Below are 20,901 nucleotides of genomic sequence, written 5' to 3'. Positions count from 1 at the left end.
TTTTGTTTAATGAACAAAACGAGTTGTACAGAGTGAATCAAGGAAACGTTAATGCATCGCGATTTTAAACTCATCACTTAGTCACAGTTTGCTTTTTTTTTTGCCATAAACATGAAAACATTAACAAGGCATGAAAGTGAGAACTTCACGAAGGACGGCAAAAACAGATGTTTGGGGCTTTTTTTTTTCCTGAACTAGTATCTAGTCACTGATTTCTGCCACTATGAAACTGAAACCTGTTGGGCACACATTACACTTACAACATCACGGAGGTCAGTGTGAACAGGTCACTGATGAAATGCCTGGACGTGTCTCTCAGACTCCAGTTTTTATATTTAGAGCTGGATTTACAGATGCTATGACAACATTTTACAACAGTTAGAACATGCAGAACTACTAACATTATCCGATGGTGGATCATGAGGAAGATGGATTGTTGTTTGGTGGTTTTACTTCTTTAAGCTACAAAGGGCATATTCTCAATCCTTCCGTAGGGCCTAGTCGCGGGCCCTGCCCATTATCCAACCTGTATCCACAGCAAGAACACAGGAACATCTCTGGCTAATTTGCTTTCCAGTCAGTGCAGAAAAACGTAACCGTGATAAGGTGGTCTGACAGGATCTCACTCTCTCAGATATGAGCTAATTAGTAGCACACTATCCCATTGAAGTGTAGGGAGTCTCACTGTGGTAATTGTAGTCCGGGCAGACCTTCTGAACCAGCTTGTAGTCAGCACTGAAGAAGTCAATGTAGATGCAGATGACTTTAAAGGGCTTGGAGCAGAGCCAGGAGACGTGGCTTTGTGTCTGCTCCTGGTAACACACCCGGTTGGAGTCGTGGCTGCAAAGGGACGTCTTCTTGCTGCGGTCCGTCTTCTCGTACTCCACCCTGCAGTTGAAGGATTTGCCGTCCTTGGGGACGTCCAGCGTCTCCTGCTGGGCGATCTCGAAATCGACCACTTTGGTGGGTGGCACCAGGCTGACGGACACGTTCCCAAGACCCGTGGAGTTGTGGCGGAAGTAGACGCTGAACGTCCCGTTGCCGTGATCCACAATCTTGCCTGTGATCAGGAGGTTGAGCTTGACTGTCTTGATGGTGGAGTGGAAGTCGCCCCAGCCAAACATCTTCTTGAATTTGCCTGTTTTCACGATGGGCCGCCGCTTGCCTCTGGCTAGAGTCTCTTCGTTATCTGTGTGGTTGTACAGCCAGGACCATAGGTCCTGAACCCCTCCGGGCTGGGGGGAAGGGGCTTCATTCCTCCGGTTGCTGGACGGGGAAAGGCGTGCGAAGAGCCGCAGGGGATTGAGAAGGCCTGAGCGTGGACTCTGCAGGGAAAAGCTCTCATCCTTATCGCTGTCCCTCCATCCCAGCGGGCCTGCCACTGTGCTGGGCTCGGCGCCACATGTGACCTTTAGACACAAAACCGGAGAAAAACGCTGTTAGCTCGAGGGGATTTCCGATTTCAGCCTGAAATTATGCATGGGATCCATTTTATCTGTGCCAATACAAGGCATGCTTTTAGTACAATAATTAAAAATAACTCAAATTAGGCATTGTATGAAATTTCTCCAGACGTAGCCATCATTCGCCTCACTGACTAGACACAAGACTGCGATATGGACGACCAACAGAGACCTTGCACGTTTGTGTGTGTCACAAAGAGGACTGCATGTTACAATGTAGACGAGTTGAAGAGGACAGGCACTGTCTAATCTGCTAAAGTGAGAGCTGGCATAAGAAGCTATTTGCAAAAGACAAGTCGTGTTTTAAATGATGCAAACAGGATGTAACATCTCCCGTCTCTGTGCTGAGCTCCCTCCATGAGATCAGAGTCCTGTGGAGAGAGAGCAGCCACGCTCGCCAGATTACGCCTGAGACACTGACGACATTTAGCCAGCTCAGTGCAGCTTACAGCCAACACACCTCTGCTTTCAGACTTACAGGTATCTCCCTGGGATGAGGTGAACCTTGTTCTGTGCAAACACTGAGGAAAGATATTTTATTGCTTTATTTCAGAAATATCTGCCTAGCTAAAACACATGTACATTTAGTAATACAGCTACATCTAAGGTACCCTCAGTGAGGGCACAGGCATTCATTCTACAATAACCTTCCACAAACGCTATATTACACAGACGTATCGTGGTCCCATCTCACTGCCTTTTCTTCCTATGTCTCTAAGCAGCTTCCAAACCTGACAAAACTGATTTGAAAGAGAGAATCACTATTTTTATGTTCAAGTCAGTCCCCAAAGGCTGTGCAGTCTCAATACAGTGCGCTGTATTTGATGCTACATCATGTTACGTGTAATAGAGGGAACTGTAACCAAGGGAGCCAAGGCATTTAAGTGCCTCGTAAGTTTCCGTTTTGTGTGTAATCATCATCTGAGAGACAGCCATGACTAGCTTCTTTTTTTTCCCCTTTGAGAAGAAAATAAAAACATTCACTTACGCTGAGCATAACAGATTAATCACGCACATCCACTCACATATGCATACACATCTCGCACCAGTCTCTTTGTACAGGAGCCGCCACAATTCACAAATCTATTACATCCCCTCAGCTGCTGGAAGAGGAAAGCAGCGATGTCTTAAAAGCACAGCTACAGTAAACACAGCACAAGGCTGAGGGGAACATAGGTCACTGTCAGCGCTGGCAGATGTAAAGGTTTAGTCAGGTCTTACAGCTCTTCAAATAGAAAAAGCTTCCCAGTGTCTTTCCTGGAATGTTTTTCCACACAACACATGAACAATGGAGTTGGCTCAAAATGTTTGAGGTAAATATATATATATTTCTTCTACAGCAGTTCCAAATGATATTGGGAAACTCTCATATTTCAAACTGTACATTCACAGGTGTTTGTGAAAAATACTGTAATTTTAAAAAAATATTCGTATTTTTAATGGGTATTGGCTTAATAAAAAGATTATATTAAAACCCATTTTTAAAAGTTGTGTGTGAATACTTTAAATGTCAAATTTTAAATCTAAAATATTTACTGGTGTTTGTGGCAAAAATTTATAGAATGATCACAATTACACTGTAAAAAGGTTTTTGTAAATTTTACAGTAAAATACTGGCAGCAGAGTTCCCAGCCATTTACCGTATTTTTACAGGAACACTACTGTATTTCAAATTTACAGCATATTACTGTAATTGAATAATACAATCATTTACTGTAAAAACTGTGATTTACAGTAAAATTGCTGCCAGCATTTTACTGTAAATCACAGTTTTTACAGTAAATTATTGTATTATTCAACCATTGCAGCCATTTACCGTATTTTTACAGGAAACCTACTGTATTTCAAATTTACAACATATTACTGTAATTGAATAATACAATAATTTACTGTAAATACTGCGATTTACAGTAAAATACTGGCAGCAGAGTTCCCAGGCATTTACCTTATTTTTACAGGAACACTACTGTATTTCAAATTTACAGCATATTACTGTAATTGAGTATTACAATAAAATACTGTAGCAGACTTGCTGTAAATTTACAGCAATTTTTTACAGTGTAGTTATTTTTCCCAAAATATGCAACATGTAGTGGAGGATATTCACAATGATTCCACAATTAATTCCATTACCTAAGAATGTATGTGATTGGTCAGGATGCTTAAATCCCCAGGAAAAAAAATCCAGTTAATGATCACAAATTCATTTATATTTGACACACTTCTTCAGTATCCGAACTCTGAAGGCCAACGCTGCAGTAACATATAAAGAGTATGGCGTATGGGAAGCCATATAACCGTTCTTCTGTTGTAGAAACGGGACCCTGTAAAAACAGTTAATGTGTCATATAGAGTACAATTGACATTAAAAAAAACGGCGTATTCTGTGCTGGAAAGTATGTTCAATGCTCGTAGGCATTACTCCGATATCTGATTGTACTTTCTGAAATTCATCCATGAAAGAAAGGAATGTAGGGAAAGATTATCAGAGATTTAACGCACCCTTTGAAAATAAATAAATATTCATTAAACCAATCAATAAGTCTTTGTGGAATTTTCACAAATCACGGGATTTGGGACTTGCTCCTAATCCAATGTAAATACATTTTTATTACAGTTTAAGAGATAAAATAGGCAGAATATACTGGAAGGGTGAAAGAGGATTGAGCTTGGCCAAAGGAAGCTCCCAGGAGACGGACTTAAGGCCGAGCCATTACACGGATTCTCATTTGGACTTAAACTGGTGTCTGGAGCTAAAACCTCTATGCTTCCTGCGCACAGGCTTCTTCAAGTCAATTCCTACAATTCTGGAATAATCGCCGAAAATAAAAGCACGCATTTCCTTCTCCTGTGAGAAATAACTTGCTGGGTGAAATTGGTGGATTAAGGACTGTGCGGGAGATGGATTATTTCGCGAGTTAGGGAAATGCTTCACACTGCAGCCCTGCGTAGTTTCATCCAATTGCTATCTGTTGTGTCTAATCTGAAGAAAAGATTGTGGGACAGTTCTCCACAGACTGGACTTAATTACACTGTCAGTGAAGATTCAGTCTATATTGACCTGTGAGAGGAAAGTCAGCCTGGTGTCCTTCAAAGTGCTCTTCACAATGGGTTTCTTAGTTCTGAAGAATGTAAAAAAGCTTTCTAGGCCACACAGGAAAGAGTGTCTGTAACTGCCAGAAAAACACAGTAAATAAGGTTCTCTACGGCATCCTGGGTTACATTTTAGTAAAACATTTACAGTGTACACTACAGCACAGTATATTCTTTATTGGACGACTACTGTGATTTTTTTCCATTTGTTAAATGTTTAAAGAACAAGCTACGATGCATTAATCGATACGAAGGTAACTAAGGTAACTTTACACTTAGCTAGTGTTATCGAGTGCTAAGTTATTAGCATTCTACTTAAACGTAAACATATACGTAGTACATCCATGTAGGATATTTAAACACTGTGTTCATTGTGTTAAACATTTTAATGTTCATGTCTCTCTTGTCTTTGTAAGTACTGGATTACCAGAGCTACAGTAACTCTAATTTCAGACAACTCTAAGACTTGGTCTCTATGGGATTTGCAATGTCATGTTACTAGCAAGCTAATGTACATTCACATTCTCATGTTGGGTTTAATGCTGTTTGGCTCTTTTGGAGATTGAAAGGTACGAAGTTAACATATTTTTTAATGTATTTGATTGTTATTTACTATATTCTTCAGTGTAAATTTAAATTGTAAATATTATTAAAGGAGTTTCAATGTTTCCCTTTAATCATTTCAGAAATGCTATTAGCATAAAAACCGTTAATTTCTTTGTGTGTGAATATACATATATATATATATTTATACACACAGTATTATAAATGTTATCATTATATAGTCTTATTAAAATATAGCTTTGAAACTCTTTATTTTAATTTTAAAAAGATTTTTTTACTGTGATGGATTAGAGCTATAAATATGTAATAAAGTAACTACCAGACAAACCGTGTGGTAGCCTTAGTCAATGTACATTTACACAATAGATTGTATCTTGTAATTCTACAAAAAAAATAACCCCAACCCCAACTGCAGCTAAATTATTTAAAAGTAGAACATCCAAATGTAATATGAAGGTTTTCCTCAAACCTGATTTACCAGCATTGTTCCAGACCTTATAAACAAGACCAGGACATGTTCTCTGAGTTGAATCGGTGCCACTAGTGAAGTGCTGCCAAACAGGATGACATTCCCTCATTTACACACATAAACGCTATGGGATTCTGCCTCACACTCTAAGTTAAAGAAGTGAAAAAGCCCTTACCGTGTGCAAGCAGAACACAAGCAGAGCAGAGAGACACTTGGACATCTCTTGAGCTTTTTCACTCTGGACACACCTATTAAAACACAGATCCACTGGCAAACCTCCGCCCAGTCAGTCTGTAAAACAGTGCACCAAGCACAACAGAAAAGAACATTCAGTGTTGAGCCGTGATATTTCACATGGAATATAGTCAGGACCTGTCCAAATGTTTGTAGACACCCCTCATAATTCAGATCCTTCAGTGTGCCCCGATTGCAGGAAGAATTTCAGGTGTGCAAACACAGCTTGTGTGTATTATATATACATAAAATGGGACCCTGAAGCAGCTGCACAATACTTAAAGTCACTATAAGCCTAATGGCAAGCTTTGATAAAAGGAGTGTAAAGCTCCCCGGCATCGACTGTAAGGAACTGGAGCGATGGAGCTTCATCCAGACCTTTAGGATGAGCTGGAGTGGGATTCGTGACCCAGAACTAATCCCACATCTGTACCTAACATCACAAATGTTCTAGTGGTTGATGGCCATCATCGGATCCTCACCCTTTCTACAAGAGCAGAAGCTGTTACTCTAGTAAATAAGAACAAACTATTGTTATACCTTTATTATACCCTTCATTATAGAAGACCCTGTAATAAAAAACGCAAGGGTTGAGCTCTCTCACCTTCCAGCTGAAGAGTTGCCTCTGTGCATTCTCGTGCCAAGCTCGAGCGCATCCTCCGTGGTCGCGCGCATGAAACCGAAAAGTGAGCAGGGTTCAGAAACTCTCGATAGGATCGTCTGCCTGGAAAACTGGGCTCGCGGCCAGATCCCGAATCCCCGTACCTCTCCTCATCGGTCTGCGCGCGCTTCTCGTATCAAAACATACATTTGAAAAAAAAAATAAAAAAATCAACCGAGCACCACCGTAGCTTAACTGTACAGTGCGCGCCCCCGAGTCTCGGTTCTGCAGCTGTCCTGTGCGGCGCGCGCTCTTCTCTTTGGAGTTTTGAGGGCGGGAGAAACAACGCGCGCGCACCCCTTCTCTTCAGCGGCCCGACCAATGGCGGAAGAGGACTCATTAACGGACCAACTCTACCCTAAAAACCGCGGTTTATTTCCGTCAGAATGAACCCCACCGTCGATAAACATGAGCCGATTAATCATTTTATTTCCACGATGTGACGAGCCAGACTCTCTCAGTTAGCTAGATAACTTAAACCTAACCTCAAAGTAGGAGAGGTCTTCTACTGAACAATCCTCAGCTCTGGGCTTAAAGAAACCCTTCACGGTGCCAATCAGGTGTTTAACAGTGTTAGCATGTCCGCCTGGCGTTGATTATAACCCAAAAAGACCTGAGGGAGGTTTAAGTATTTCCACTTTTAAACTAAGTGTTTCCAAGCCTCAAAAATGCTAACTCAGGTTTATGACGTCAGAAACCCTGGCTGTCAGAGTTTGCCTTTTTTTTTTTTTTTTGAGCAGGGGAGATTTATTTTAAATAGTTGAAACCAATGATTTTACTCAGGGACATGTAACACAATGTGTGAATTTAGAAACGCTTAAAAGTGAAAAGGGTTAACTTTAAGGAATCTGGTTAATTTCCCTCATCAGCCATTCCCAGTCCCATAAACTATCAATATATTAATTCAATTTAGGAACCCAGTCTCTTAGTCCCAATCCCCAGTGAATCCAAACCACCGGCTGTAAAGTGTTTATGAGGCTGCTTTATTCGAAGAAGTTGGACGCTTTTTTTTTGTTGTTGTTCCAATTGCGCCCCTCTGTGGTCAGACCCTGTACTGCAGGTGGTCCAGCTCATGGTCCGTCAGCAGTATTTAATCATTAATAAGGAGCTGTGGGCATTAATATAGAGGCAGGGATTTTATTATATACAACATTAACAATAGAAAACAAATATAAATAAACATCTATATGTTCATACTGTTTGCTGGTGTGCTGTTATGTGTATTTTAAGCTTTTAATTTTATCAATTCTTCATTGAATAGAAAAACGAATCAGAAAATAGTTGTTTTATTGGTTTAAATATATTTATTTAAATTGTGTAAACTGTTGTACTCGATTGTTGAGAAAATAAACAGTTGTTAAAGGGAAAAACGTTAAATCAAATTTTAGCAAAACAGCAAACATTCCCATATCTTCTTCTTCATCAACTTGAAAAGAAGATACTAAAGTGGACATACTTTCTGTATGTCCACTTTCGAAAAAGAATAAAAACCATTGTCTTATAAAACAACGGCTATTTTCCACAACTTCACAAACAGGTGTCAGGACCTGATAGAGACTGATCAACAGCTGTCAAGCCATAAGTGTTTAAGCCCCGTGACAGGGAAGTGTAACTCATTGAATAATACAACAATGCCCCTCTGTAGCCTTTGTTCTCCTGGCAAAAGCCTCACTTATAGGATTCTTTAATAATCCTGTTGTGACTCTTCTCAAAAGCAGCTAACACAGACCTAAAGCTGCACTTCTGCGCTCCACGTGGGAAATGTTCAGAGTAAAAGTGTGAAGGACGATACTTTCTGACCACAGGCTCCAGACCTGAGTGGTCTGGTGAGGTTCCGTGTTCTTCCACACACAGCACTTTTTCAGCCCTGGAACGATGCCTGTCTTTTCTATCTCTTTGTCCTTCTTGTAGCGTTCTTGCTGTACGTACGTGAGCCTTGCTTTGCACTGGTTTCTGTGTTTCTACGGGCCAACCGCTGAGGGAATCTTCAAACTTCAGCACCCTGCGAGTTCCATGCAGGGCATCAGAACCTCCTTGTTTGTCTTGGAAGCCACTCACATCCTTAAAAACGTTCTCCTGATGCTCATATCTAGTTGGATCAGCGTTATTTCCTGCAGGCAGCATGTTCTCTGCAGTGTGTGTGGAAAGAGCAAGGTCCATGGCTGAAAACTGCTGTGACGTACTGCTTCCCAATGACTTTTTTTTTGGTTTCTTTTGATATTTTGCACAGAGTGGAGGCCATGCATCTTTTGATCTTGATCGACGTCTGTTCAACTTTGCACTGGTAATGGACGTACACCCAAGCATGCTGGACATTTCCCTGCAGCGACGCAAGTTCCTGTAAAACAGATAAATGGAGATCTCTTGGCACATTCAGCATATATAATAAAAGTATTTTGTTATGCTCATAAGTATAGACTCAATGACAGGAAGTGAGCTTGCCAAGAGCAGATATTGGTGTTGCTATTGGTTTTTCTGTAACTGTATTTAACAGAGGGCGGCACGGTGGCGCAGCAGGTAGTGTCGTTGTCACACAGCTCTAGGGACCTGAAGGTTGTGGGTTCGTTTCCCACTCCGGGTGACTGTCTGTGAGGAGTGTGGAGTCTTCTTCCTGTGTTCACGTGGGTTTCCTCCGGGTGACTGTCTGTGAGGAGTGTGGTGTGTTCTCCCTGTGTCTGTGTGGGATTCCTCCAGGTGACTGTCTGTAAAGAGTGTGGAGTGTTCTCCCTGTGTCTGCGTGGGTTTTCTCCAGGTGACTGTCTGTGAGGAGTGTGGTGTGTTCTCCCTGTGTCTGCGTTGGTTTCCTCTGGGTGACTGTCTGTGAGGAGTGTGGTATGTTCTCCCTGTGTCTGTGTGGGTTTCCTCTGGGTGACTGTCTGTGAGGAGTGTGGTATGTTCTCCCTGTGTCTGCGTGGGTTTTCTCCAGGTGACTGTCTGTGAGGAGTGTGGTGTGTTCTCCCTGTGTCTGCGTTGGTTTCCTCTGGGTGACTGTCTGTGAGGAGTGTGGTATGTTCTCCCTGTGTCTGCGTGGGTTTTCTCCAGGTGACTGTCTGTGAGGAGTGTGGTGTGTTCTCCCTGTGTCTGCGTGGGTTTCCTCTGGGTGACTGTCTGTGAGGAGTGTGGTGTGTTCTCCCTGTGTCTGTGTGGGTTTTCTCCAGGTGACTGTCTGTGAGGAGTGTGGTGTGTTCTCCCTGTGTCTGCGTGGGTTTCCTCTGGGTGACTGTCTGTGAGGAGTGTGGTGTGTTCTCCCTGTGTCTGCGTGGGTTTCCTCTGGGTGACTGTCTGTGAGGAGTGTGGTGTGTTCTCCCTGTGTCTGTGTGGGTTTCCTCCGGGTGCTCCGGTTTCCTCCCACAGTCCAAAAACACATGTTGGTAGGTGGATTGGTGACTCAAAAGTGTCCGTAGGTACTTGCGCCTTGTCAGTTATATCCATTTTCCATGTATTCAGATATGATATAATATTTCATATCTATAATATATAAATATTTCATAACTCTTGGACTCACCTTTGCAGAAAGACATGCGGTCTAGAGCAATGTGCCCAAGTTGTGTTTGCCACTCCAGAAACTGAATGCTCCACAGCCAACTTCCTGATCCGCTTCAAGTGCACCCACAGCTTTCTACAGAATAAAAATGACATACTTTGAAATTTATTACAAAGAGCCCAATGTTTCTAAGCTTCGTCAAAACAGGTTACACCTGAAACAAGGTTGACAAGGTAACACAACTATATCACAAACCTACCCCTTCGTCTGTCGCCGTCTCTGTGGGTGCCATGTTTTTTTAAGCACCCATGTGTCACACGACAGAGATGATGGATCTACAAAAAAATTATTAGAGAGGCAGTTTTCAAAGTGTGTGCAACCTACAGTGACCTTAGCTATTAGTGAAAACAAATATGGGGTAAATTTCTACATAATACAGTCATTGAGATCTAAACTGAATTATAAAGTCTATGTGAAAAGCAACATTCTAAGGAGACTTGATATCTCAGATACCTTTACAGTGATGGTGACAGAGGTCAAGGAGTATTTTAAATTACATCACAGCAGGTACCTCTTCATTCATCCATTATCTGTAACCGCTTATCCAGTTCAGGGTTGCAGTGGGTCCAGAGCCTACCTGGAATCATTGGGCGCAAGGCGGGAATACACCCTGGAGGGGGCGCCAGTCCTTCACAGGGCAACACAGACACACACACACCTACGGACACTTTTGAGTCGCCAATCCACCTACCAACGTGTGGTTTTGGACTGTGGGAGGAAACCGGAGAAAGCCACGCAGACACAGGGAGAACACACCACACTCCTCACAGACAGTCACCCGGAGGAAACCCACGCAGACACAGGGAGAACACACCACACTCCTCACAGACAGTCACCCGGAGGAAACCCACGCAGACACAGGGAGAACACACCACACTCCTCACAGACAGTCACCCGGAGGAACCCCACGCAGACACAGGGAGAACACACCACACTCCTCACAGACAGTCACCGGGAGGAAACCCACGCAGACACAGGGAGAACACACCACACTCCTCACAGACAGTCACCCGGAGCGGGAATCGAACTCACAACCTCCAGGTCCCTGGAGCTGTGTGACTGCGACACCTACCTGCTGCGCCACCGTGTCGCCCGCATCAAACATCATGAATTTTTTAATCAGAGGCCTTAAAAGCTTAGAAGGTTTGGTTCCTATCACCACTACTGTGAGCAATTATTAATTAGTAGGTTTCTGGGGAATGGGGTGTTTAACATCCAGTCGATTGGACTGACTTTGTGTACATCTCAATATTTTCAAAGATTCTGATGGTTGTTGGGGTCAATATTTTCAGTAAACTATAGCAAAAAAGAAATGGTTACCACTGTCCCGTTTTCTGTTTTTCAGAGGTCCTTGTCTCCTCATGTTGGTAAAAAGTCTGTTGCATTCTCTGCATCTTAGTGAAACAAGTGCTCTATGAGGGGAGCTGGGTCCAGATTTTACAGAGTCTCCAGAACTGGTGTCATCCAGCTGAACGTCTAAACTGTCGTGGCTCACGGAGCGAGATATACAATGACTTTTAGAAATCGCCTTTGGTCCTGAACTAGTGGCTTTTTTGGGTCTGAGAGTTTCTAAAGTGTCGTCCGCCTTGGACCCCAGGCCTAAGGATATTTTGTCAACAGAGATGCGAGCAACTGACCTCCGTGTCAATTTCTCAGGTTTCGATAGCTGTACTTTTCCCTTTTCTCCAGCCGACAGCAACACAACAACCTCCTCGCTGCTCTGAGCTGAGCTGACATCCTCAGGAGGTTCAGTGTCATGATCAGACCGGCCAATGAGGTCAATCACAGCACATGCCGGTGTGCTCAATGACTTATCCTCATCGTTGCTTATTACAGAACTGTCACTATCCGAGCAAAAAGTGTCAGGATCCCAGATGATGGTGTTTGGCCGTGGAGCCCTGTTCCTTTTCCTCCAAGACCTGGTGGTCTCCTTCTGGAGGTGCTGTTGTCGCCAGTGAGCAGCCACACCTTTAGCTGGTCGTTTTTTCATGGAGGAGATGGTCACAGCAGAATGCAGTTTACTAAGAATCAAGACTTCCACCTGAAAGTTGCAGAAATTAAGAAAGTTCATGTTTTTACACATGACACTTAACTGTGTTTTCATAATTCCTTTCTAAGTGCTAACTATTCTCTCCGTAAAATGCACACAATAATAATAATAATAAACACAGCCATTCCTGATCGCAGATTTACCTTATGTGACTTTACCTTAACAGTTTGTCTTGATCCCTGCCTTTCACTGTGTTTTACAAGGTACTTAACCCTGCAATACATACATATTCTATAAGAAATACTCACCTCCAACACTTTCTTCCTATTTCATTTAAATAAATATGACATTCTGGTGTAAACATTAACAATATAAATTAAAAACTTAAAGCTAAAAAGTGTTAATCCTCACCAAATGATGTATACATCCTAAGAATTTCAATAGGACTAAGCTACCTTTTATAAAATGACAGAAATTCCCCTTTAAAAGCGACTTGAGGAAATCAGCTGGAAGTTAAAATAATTCCTGGAGTTAGAGGGAGATTTTTAAACCCTTCTCCAGAGAAAAACAATGTCCATCCTTGTTGTTCTAAGCGAAGACGTCATGAGCGAAAAAGTCAAGGTTATGGCTGAGCATTCCTTTAGTGATCCAAAGACATTCTTAAACCGGTGAATTCAGTCAGGGTTTCGTACATCATAAACCTAGTGAACCAATCCTGTCGACTTCTGGGACGTGTTGCGCTGCAGGTAAGCGACAGAGTGGTGTGTTAACCACATTTACAGGTCTACGCGTACTGAATAAAGTTCAGAAACACATCTATTACACTTTCATTACATTATGGGCTTTATCTTTTCTTGAAAATGACTTCTAAATTTGTCATTTTGACAAAGAGAGGGGAATCATTTAGGGTTTAACTGCTTCTCCCTGTCAAAGAAAACATCAAAGTGTGAAAGGAATTATTCTCCTCTTTGTAAAATAAATAAATAAATAAAAAATACTACAGAAGATGCAGTTAAGCCAGTCATTAAATAAACCAAATAAAAACACGATTTATTTATATATAAAAAAAGTTTTGAAGTGTGAATGAATAAATTAAACTAATTGAAAAGTCTTTTCATCATCCAAAAATAAACCTGACCTGATTCTGAGTGAAATTAATTTAGTTTTACCTCATTCAGACCTCAGATAAACACTGTTAGCAAAATCTTAGGTCCGCAATATGATCCTAACCAGGATTTTGTTTTAACTGGCCCCACTCCTCTGAGGCTGATCTGACATTGTTAGAGAAGCCCGGCGGTTGGTGTGAAATCCAGGCGTGGATTATGTCCCCCTCAGAGTGTTAGCCGCAGCTAGCTGATAGTTTACAATGACTGCGAATATATCTTACTGCGTCTCACGGCGTTTAAACACGGTTTGCTCCGTCAGCTCCATCGCCAGTACCCGTTGAGTTATGAAGCGGGTTATTCCTGAAGCTTTTCACGTTAATCTCGTTTCTTATGTATATAATAAGAAATTCAGAAAAGAAAACACTCCTTTCAACGCCCCGCGAAAACCAAGCTCTGAGCAAAGATCATTACAACACAGAGACCCTCAAATAGACGGAGATTTCTGAGGAGAGGTCACTTCTTCATCGATATTTTTAAACGTTAATATTTTTAATATACATAAAACACTGTTAGCAGTCTAAAGTAATAAGACAAACATGTAACAGGATTGACACTGGTGTGATTTGTTGATTTGTTTATTAGTTTTAAATAAACAATTGGACTGACACACACATTACTCTGAGGAACCCTTTAAGCACATCTTGATGATTTAAGTAATTGAATCTACTTATTTACCGACAATTATTTGAGTAAAGTGTTATTTTACAGGATTTCTAACGGTTTCTAACGCTCTGTGGGATCTCGACTTTTTTAAAATATCTCTGGTGTCTGATTTCTTCGTGGTGAAATGCTTGAGCTGTCTCCGCCTCAGAGCGCCACCATCTGGAGGGGAGAGGTCTGGGAGGAAAGTCGAGGGCTACTTGGAGAAACATTGCTCGTCTAGACATTTATAACAACGAGAAAACCTTCATAAGAATCACTCTATTGTCACAAATACCACGACCATTAGCGCGTTAAGTGTTACATAATTTTCTCAAATTGTTAAATTCATTAGATATTTTGAGAATAAATGTATAATCGTCTTGAAATTCAGGAATAAACGGTATGTGAATATTTTATATGTATATATATATTTATTAGGGTGGGTTTATGGGTGTTTTTTCCTGACACTGAAACAAAGAATAACTTGCAGTTTATGCCTTATCAGCCCATCATGGTCCATAATATAATTTGAATCAGACTCTGGTGCAGTGAAGGGTGCATTTGTGTTTCTGTGTGTGCAGATAAGGGGGTTTTTAATCTTCCTGGAGGAATGTGGTTGAGGAAATATGTACTCTACACTGGCTCTGTGGTTAGAACGCACAAATACGTGTACATTGATCAGATGATCATTCATAACCATTGTGTTATCATGTAATTCTGATGTATATAGATTCTTATTTACTGAAATTCATTCCTTGTTGGAAACAGCTTATCCAATTCAGGGTCGCGGTGGGTCCGGAGCCTACCCTGGAGGTGATTCTTTTCAGAAATACTGAATGATATTCAGGGGCGGCACAGTGGTGCAGCAGGTTAGTGTCACAGTCACACAGCTCCAGGGACCTGCAGGTTGTGGGTTCGATTCCCGCTCCGGGTGACTGTCTATGAGGAGTGTGGTGTGTTCTCCCTGTGTCCGCGTGGGTTTCCTCCGGGTGCTCCGCAGTCCAAAAACACACGTTGGTAGGTGGATTGGTGACTCAAAAGTGTCCGTGAGTGTGTGTGTTGCCCTGTGAAGGACTGGTGCCCCCTCCAGGGTGTATTCTTGCTGCAGTATTTAACCAATAAACAGATTACAAACATAAAATATTCTCTGTGTCTTATAACAATAGTGGAAGGCTTTCTACTACATAGGTCCATAGATAAATATAACCGGTATGTGGGACAATCTATTGGAACACACCTAAATCAGGCAGAGCCAGGTTTCTTTTCCAGTAATGATACTGAAATTGTCCATGTGTCAACCTGAGCTCCAGATCTGAGTTTCAGTCTGATTTGTGTTATTTAAAAAAGCTAACTTTAATGAGCTAGTAACGGAAGAAAAGATGAGCATCTAAATGCCCACTTTCATAAACAAACGTCCCCACGTTTACAAATGCCACCACACAATGTTAGTGTGTGCTATTTCAGACAGGGGACTGGTTTTGCACCCATTGTAAACATCAGCCTAAAGGCCTTCTCTTCATTACCAGTGGATCTCTCAGACTTCAGCTCAGAAAAATATACAGTGAGTCATAATCCACCCTTGTGCCACCTCAGAAGGGGGACCTGCACATGCTTGGTGTCCCTTCGTTAATTTAAAGACGTGTGAAGAAATACGGAATATATCACAGTTATAACGATACATATACATCTTTAATGAATAATTACATGATGCTGAATTTGTAGCAATTCAACAGATTACAGTTAACTCCAATTTGCACCAATTCTTTTTTTTTTGAGTGACAGTATTTAACAAAACTAAAGAAAAACTGGCAAAATGAGGGAAATGGCAGTAAGACATTACAGTTTTATCGACATTAACACATTCACTCTCACCCCTCCCTATGTTAGTTCTATCTATACATTAAGTAGACACTTTCTTATTACATTTTACATGTGAACAAAACACATCATTGAATGTACAGATGATAGTAATTTATCTCTAGTTAATACATGATATAATGCCCCTCTTATGAAAAGGATTATTGCATCTCTTATCTGTATGATTCTTGCCTGCACAGTTACGTAATCTGTTTGGTCAAAGCATGAAAGCTCCTCTATTTTCGCCAGCATCATGGCTTTATGGAGATCTAAACCAGAGTGAACAGAAAAGGCAGATAAATAATTCAATTCTAAGGTAGTTGTCCGTGTTTAAACAAAATATAGTTTTATTCAGTATTTGCATTAGCTCCTACATTAGTGTTCAAAACCTTTGTAAAGTCTTACGTTCAGTAGTTTGGATCATAAATCTCAGGAATCTAATACAAAGTAAAATCACAAAATACAAGACACATTATTCCATAAAAGTACTTTTAAAAATATTGGTCACTGTTATTGTGGAAGCTATTACAAAGAAATTGGTCGACGTAACTTTACAAAACGTTTTTGTGCTAAATGGAGTACAGGAGGTCCTGGGGTTACGATGTTTTCGTGGTTACGACACATCTCCCATTTACTGTATAAAGTCTTGTTTCGACTTAAGTGGTTTTTGCGTCGTAAACGTCGTAACGTGAACTTCGCATTTGGTGTACGCGGCGGAAGAATACACGGTTACGCGGCTCGGGACCGAGGAGGATAGGTGTTAGGATAGGATAAGTGCTTACAGTATGTTATTTACGTACAGTATGTACGTATGTTCCGACTTACACCAAAAATCAGTTTACGACGCGACGTAGGAACGGTTCAACGTCGTAAATCGAGGACCCCCTGTACTTGGTTTTGTGTTTTAACAAACTGAGACAGACAGACATTGCACAGTTACTAACATGAACTGTAATTACTTGATATAGACATGTATTTTGCCCCAGAAAATAGTTCTTAATGAATCTTTTGTTATTTTGAATGTCATTTTAAACAGCATTATTACATTTATAATCCTTATCCTAAGTGCTCATGAGGTTTCAAAGAAAACGTATTAAATACTGTTAAAGATCAATTGTTATATTTCATACTGTAAGACAAGGTGTTTGAAAAGGATAATAAGCTACCGTCCCAAAATACAAAACATACAAAATACACCTATTTTAAAACAAAACTTACTCGAAAATGTGAAATTCCTAAAGGTCAAAGAGGATCGGATCATCCAAATGGAAAAAGGTAACACACACATTCCTCTCTCCTTGGCATACAAACATTTCCAAACACTCAGAACTCACATACATAAAAAACACGTATTGTTACACGGTGCCGGAGCACAGACTGGCACACAACCAATGTATGAGTGACATACAGTGAAACACAGAGTGGTGCTATACAGTGGCACAATACTTTAATGTTGTGTGTTAAAAGAATCCCGACGCTTAAGATACATCACAAACTTGTTTCCCTATCCAGGTCCCTGTCCTTGACTTCCTCGTGTTTCTCAGGTCTCCTGGTGTCTTCCTCTGGAGAACTGGAGTGTGTCATAGGGAGAGGAGCAAAGAGGCAAAAAGCCTTCAGAAACCCCAGCATCAAAGAAAGTCACCATGCAAAGACGCTCCGTGAAAACCTTAAAGATTGACTTACCCCACAAACTGTACACATTCGTTTGTAATAGAACATTGTAATTTGGCTTTTTACGAACGATAAATTCCATCAAAATGTGAAACAGACTGTCATTAGGTTTCAGCACTGACCCCTGTGTTAACACTGATGTTGTGTCTCTGTCAACTTTACAGCAGTTATATCCAAACCACAGCGTTTTATTTTATATCCGATAAGACTATGGGGTAAGTTAACCTTTAAGAGTAAATGAATACAGAATATGAGTGACGACTCATGCTTTACCCTGGACCTATAAAATTCATGCACCTTCCCTTCCATGCTTTGCATTTAAAATTCTCAACACACACACACACACACACACAGACACTTAAATTACGATCAGCAGCAGTGGGTGGAGAAAAATGAAAATGTAGCCCAGTGTCACATTTCAAAGCAGGTTTACTTTGTTTTCTCATTCAAATATAACTGGGGTTAAAGGGCCCATATCTTGGGAAACTACATTTTCCTCACTTTTTTTTTAAACCTGTTATTTCTCCAATCCATAAAGCCCATATGAGGACAATGAGCTTGTTTAAAACAGCATGTTTAAGGTGGCCTTGTAGCCTAAAGAAATTTAGAGCTGCCAGTTCACACTGAGCATAGCAAAGGTGTTTGAGCCTAGACAGCTTTTTGAGAAAGGCCCAATACAGGAAAGCTAATAAGTTACGATATATCAGTATATCATATATCATATTTTAAGGGACATATGGAGGATGGAAAACATGCAGAAAGGAAACATGACAATATTCGTCCAGCTAAAGCCACACGTTTGCTTTTTGAAGTGGACAAATGTAGGATATGGGCCGTTTAAACGAAAATTGTGGTGATTTTACACTGGTGTGGAATGGTGAAAACACTAACAAAATTATTTCAGAATAGAAAGACAACAAAAAGTGCAACAAAAAGTCATTGTGACCAGGAATAAAAGGGCAAAGAATTGTTTGGGGCAAGCCTTACCTTTGGAAAGTCAGCTGCTGAGAGGTTAGGAAAGGGAGCTAATGGGTAACATGGGATGAGAGAATTCAGTCAAGATATGACAGATATTTAGGGAAGCTCTGTTTATTAAGTTTGAGCGAGGGGATGTGTAAGGAAGCTCGTAGGAATTTCAGGGGAATAAAGCTCCAGTTTAGCTCTCACACACACATAAGCAGCACAGAAACTGAAAATGAAACACTTGAATTTGTTTGAATGGAAAATGTGGTTCAAAATTAGCATAAAGCTATGCACAGAACAAAGGCTGTCATTTCAGAATCTGACTCATACATTCCAGTAGTGAGACTATAGTGAGGTCAAGGCAGAGGTGATGAGGCTGTGATGTGAATATTAATAAAAACAAAGCACTGCTATGTGCCAGCTTGTATTTGGAACTTAGGCTAGCTTACACGTTAGCGCACTGACTAAATCCAGCTGTTTACTACTACATGCTGTTGCAAAATAATGATGAAGAACCAAATGAATTCTGAATTCAAACCTTTTTGTGCTTTGATCTTTTTTGCCATTGTCTGTACTGAGGTTTTTCCAGGTGTTTCCAAAAGAAGTCTTGGTCATTTCATCCGAAATGTTCACAGTTGAGGGGTCATCCCTTAAAGCAGCATAGACAAACAGAGTGTATTGATTAAAAGGCTTCTCCACCGTTTTACCAAGGATTCACACATTCTCACAATCATGAGAAACACAGGTGATAAAGAATAAATCAGCAGCTATGTTTGGGAGCTAAGCTGGTCAGAGAAACCTGGGGAATCTTTTAGAAAGGGCACCTTTTGTTAAAGGCTAAGCACCACTTAATGGACCTCCATGAATATTTCACATTATTTTAGTTACTGACGGATATAAGTATGAATTAAAATGAAAATAGCAGCTTAATTTGCTTTAAAACTGACAATTTTATTAAATTGACGGAAAAACCCGAGCTCGTTACGGAAATTCTTGAATGCAACCGTGACGTCACTGGTGGACAACAGCTGAACAACGCCGCGGTAAAACACCGTTATGACTGACTGTTATGACAGTATCTAGCTAAATAACCAACATTATTCATGACAATAGCCTAGCAATAAGCTAAACTCAAATGTAGAGGTACCGTTATTCTTGTAAATGTGATCGAAGTCGAACTCGAATTCATCCGACACTATAAACCTCCGCAATGCAGCTACGTAGCCGAGTATAATCTGAGCCACCGAGTTTAGCGAGTCAAGCTAACGTTAACTAACACCAACTAAAACAGGCGAAGTGAGTGTCCTTACCCTGTTTACCTCCATGTTACAGAGGCTCTTGAACACCTTTCGTTGGTGTCCTTACATGCCCATATTGTTGGAAAAGCGCCAGTGAAATGAGCTACAGATAACGGAGTGAGTGGATGGTCCTTTCCAAAGTGGACAAATTTAGTCCAGTTTCTGGATATTTTGGGATCTTTGGGCCATTTGTTCACAGATGTCCCACTGTACATTGAATGATTGCAGCCAAAAACAACACACCTTTTCGTCATTTTGCATTAAGTACAACTTCTAAAGTTGTTGTCCACCATCTACGTCACAGGCAAGACGCCTATTAGAGTTTCTGAACACCGTTGGGGGGGGAGGGGGGGGAGAGACCAGTGGTCTTTTAAACCTTATTCCTTGAATTAGTAAGAAATAACATGTTTTCTGACTATCAATAAACACAAGTTAGGAACTCAAATTCCACTGTGTTTATTTGTTTGACACATATAGCTGGTGCTTAGCCTTTAATGACAGCTTTAGCCACAATCCAGTGCCAAAAGTTTAACCCGTTGTCCCTAGATGTGTATTCTCATTGCAAGATCACATTTGGCTCCACAAAGACAAGGCATCAGGTGAGACTATAGGTTTATTGCATAGACAGTTAAATTAACTACCAGTAAAATTAGAATCCAGGCTCAAAACAGGATTCAAGATTAAAAGCTGAATGGCCAAAATACTGAACATGTTCTGAAGTAATCTTTTTCACCTACTTGTAATGTCCTTCGAGTGGGACCTGCACAATTCCTTCGTCCTCCACCATTACACTCTGATTTTCCTAAGACACAACAGACATAAATATTAACATAGTGAAGCTAATCTTTTAATATGATGTTTGCTTACATAATTATGGACCTCACTTGTCTTACACAAACCGTTTTTGCCCACAATGACAAGTTAAGTTTGTTTTGCTAACGTTTAAAAATGAACATATTTGTAAGATATAGCAGATTAACTGAAGCTATCTTGTACATATTCATAACTTTTTCTCATTCCTTGCTTTTTTTGCCTATTTTAAGAAATTATTCTTTCTTATTCATTCATTCATTCATTCATTATCTGTAACCCTTATCCAGTTCAGGGTCGTAGTGGGTCCAGAGCCTACCTGGAATCATTGGGCACAAGGCGGTAATACACCCTGGAGGGGGCACCAGTCCTTCACAGGGCAACACACACACACATTCACTCACTCACACCTACGGACATTTTTGAGTCGCCAATCCACCTACCAACGTGTGTTTTTGGACTGTGGGAGGAAACCG

General features: G+C 40.9%; 3 protein-coding genes across 8 annotated transcripts in view; all 3 read right to left on the bottom strand.

Moving 5' to 3' along the window:
• On the bottom strand, nt 1-6,765 carry nxph2b (neurexophilin 2b). The gene is made up of 3 exons (XM_066648026.1): nt 6,428-6,765; nt 5,765-5,880; nt 1-1,409 (listed from the first exon to the last, which is right to left on the bottom strand). Exons 2-3 carry the CDS (start codon nt 5,807-5,809, stop codon nt 657-659), a joined length of 798 nt encoding a protein of 265 aa, XP_066504123.1. The 5' UTR covers nt 5,810-5,880; nt 6,428-6,765; the 3' UTR covers nt 1-656.
• Nucleotides 6,766-7,691: 926 nt separating this feature from the next.
• si:ch211-227n13.3 (uncharacterized) lies at nt 7,692-13,570 on the bottom strand. 3 transcript variants are annotated; one of them, XM_066647783.1, is made up of 6 exons: nt 13,188-13,365; nt 12,237-12,291; nt 11,349-12,069; nt 10,228-10,303; nt 9,990-10,103; nt 7,692-8,822 (listed from the first exon to the last, which is right to left on the bottom strand). In XM_066647783.1, exons 1-6 carry the CDS (start codon nt 13,190-13,192, stop codon nt 8,153-8,155), a joined length of 1,641 nt encoding a protein of 546 aa, XP_066503880.1. In that variant the 5' UTR covers nt 13,193-13,365; the 3' UTR covers nt 7,692-8,152. The 3 variants fall into 3 exon arrangements, with proteins under 3 accessions (XP_066503880.1, XP_066503881.1, XP_066503882.1); XM_066647784.1 differs by lacking the exons at nt 12,237-12,291; nt 13,188-13,365 and adding an exon at nt 13,406-13,570; XM_066647785.1 differs by lacking the exon at nt 12,237-12,291 and having other exon boundaries at nt 13,188-13,363.
• A 1,961-nt stretch (nt 13,571-15,531) lies between these two features.
• Nucleotides 15,532-20,901, bottom strand: part of slc4a10a (solute carrier family 4 member 10a) — a 34,785-nt gene continuing 29,415 nt past the window's right edge. For 3 of the 4 annotated variants that reach the window (XM_066648111.1, XM_066648112.1, XM_066648113.1), the window contains 3 exons: nt 20,353-20,417; nt 18,856-18,966; nt 15,532-17,253 (listed from right to left, as the gene is read on the bottom strand). In XM_066648111.1, coding sequence (XP_066504208.1) covers nt 17,172-17,253; nt 18,856-18,966; nt 20,353-20,417 — 258 coding nt within the window. In that variant the 3' untranslated portion in view covers nt 15,532-17,171. Of the gene's footprint in view, nt 17,254-18,341; nt 18,380-18,855; nt 18,967-20,352; nt 20,418-20,901 lie in introns of all 4 variants that reach the window. The other variant, XM_066648114.1, reaches the window with a different exon arrangement.

The sequence above is a fragment of the Hoplias malabaricus genome, chromosome 16, assembly GCF_029633855.1.
Source record: "Hoplias malabaricus isolate fHopMal1 chromosome 16, fHopMal1.hap1, whole genome shotgun sequence".
NCBI classification, from domain to species: domain Eukaryota; kingdom Metazoa; phylum Chordata; class Actinopteri; order Characiformes; family Erythrinidae; genus Hoplias; species Hoplias malabaricus.
The sequence above is the reverse complement of the archived record's forward strand: the minus strand, read 5'-3'. Positions and strand labels throughout refer to the sequence as shown.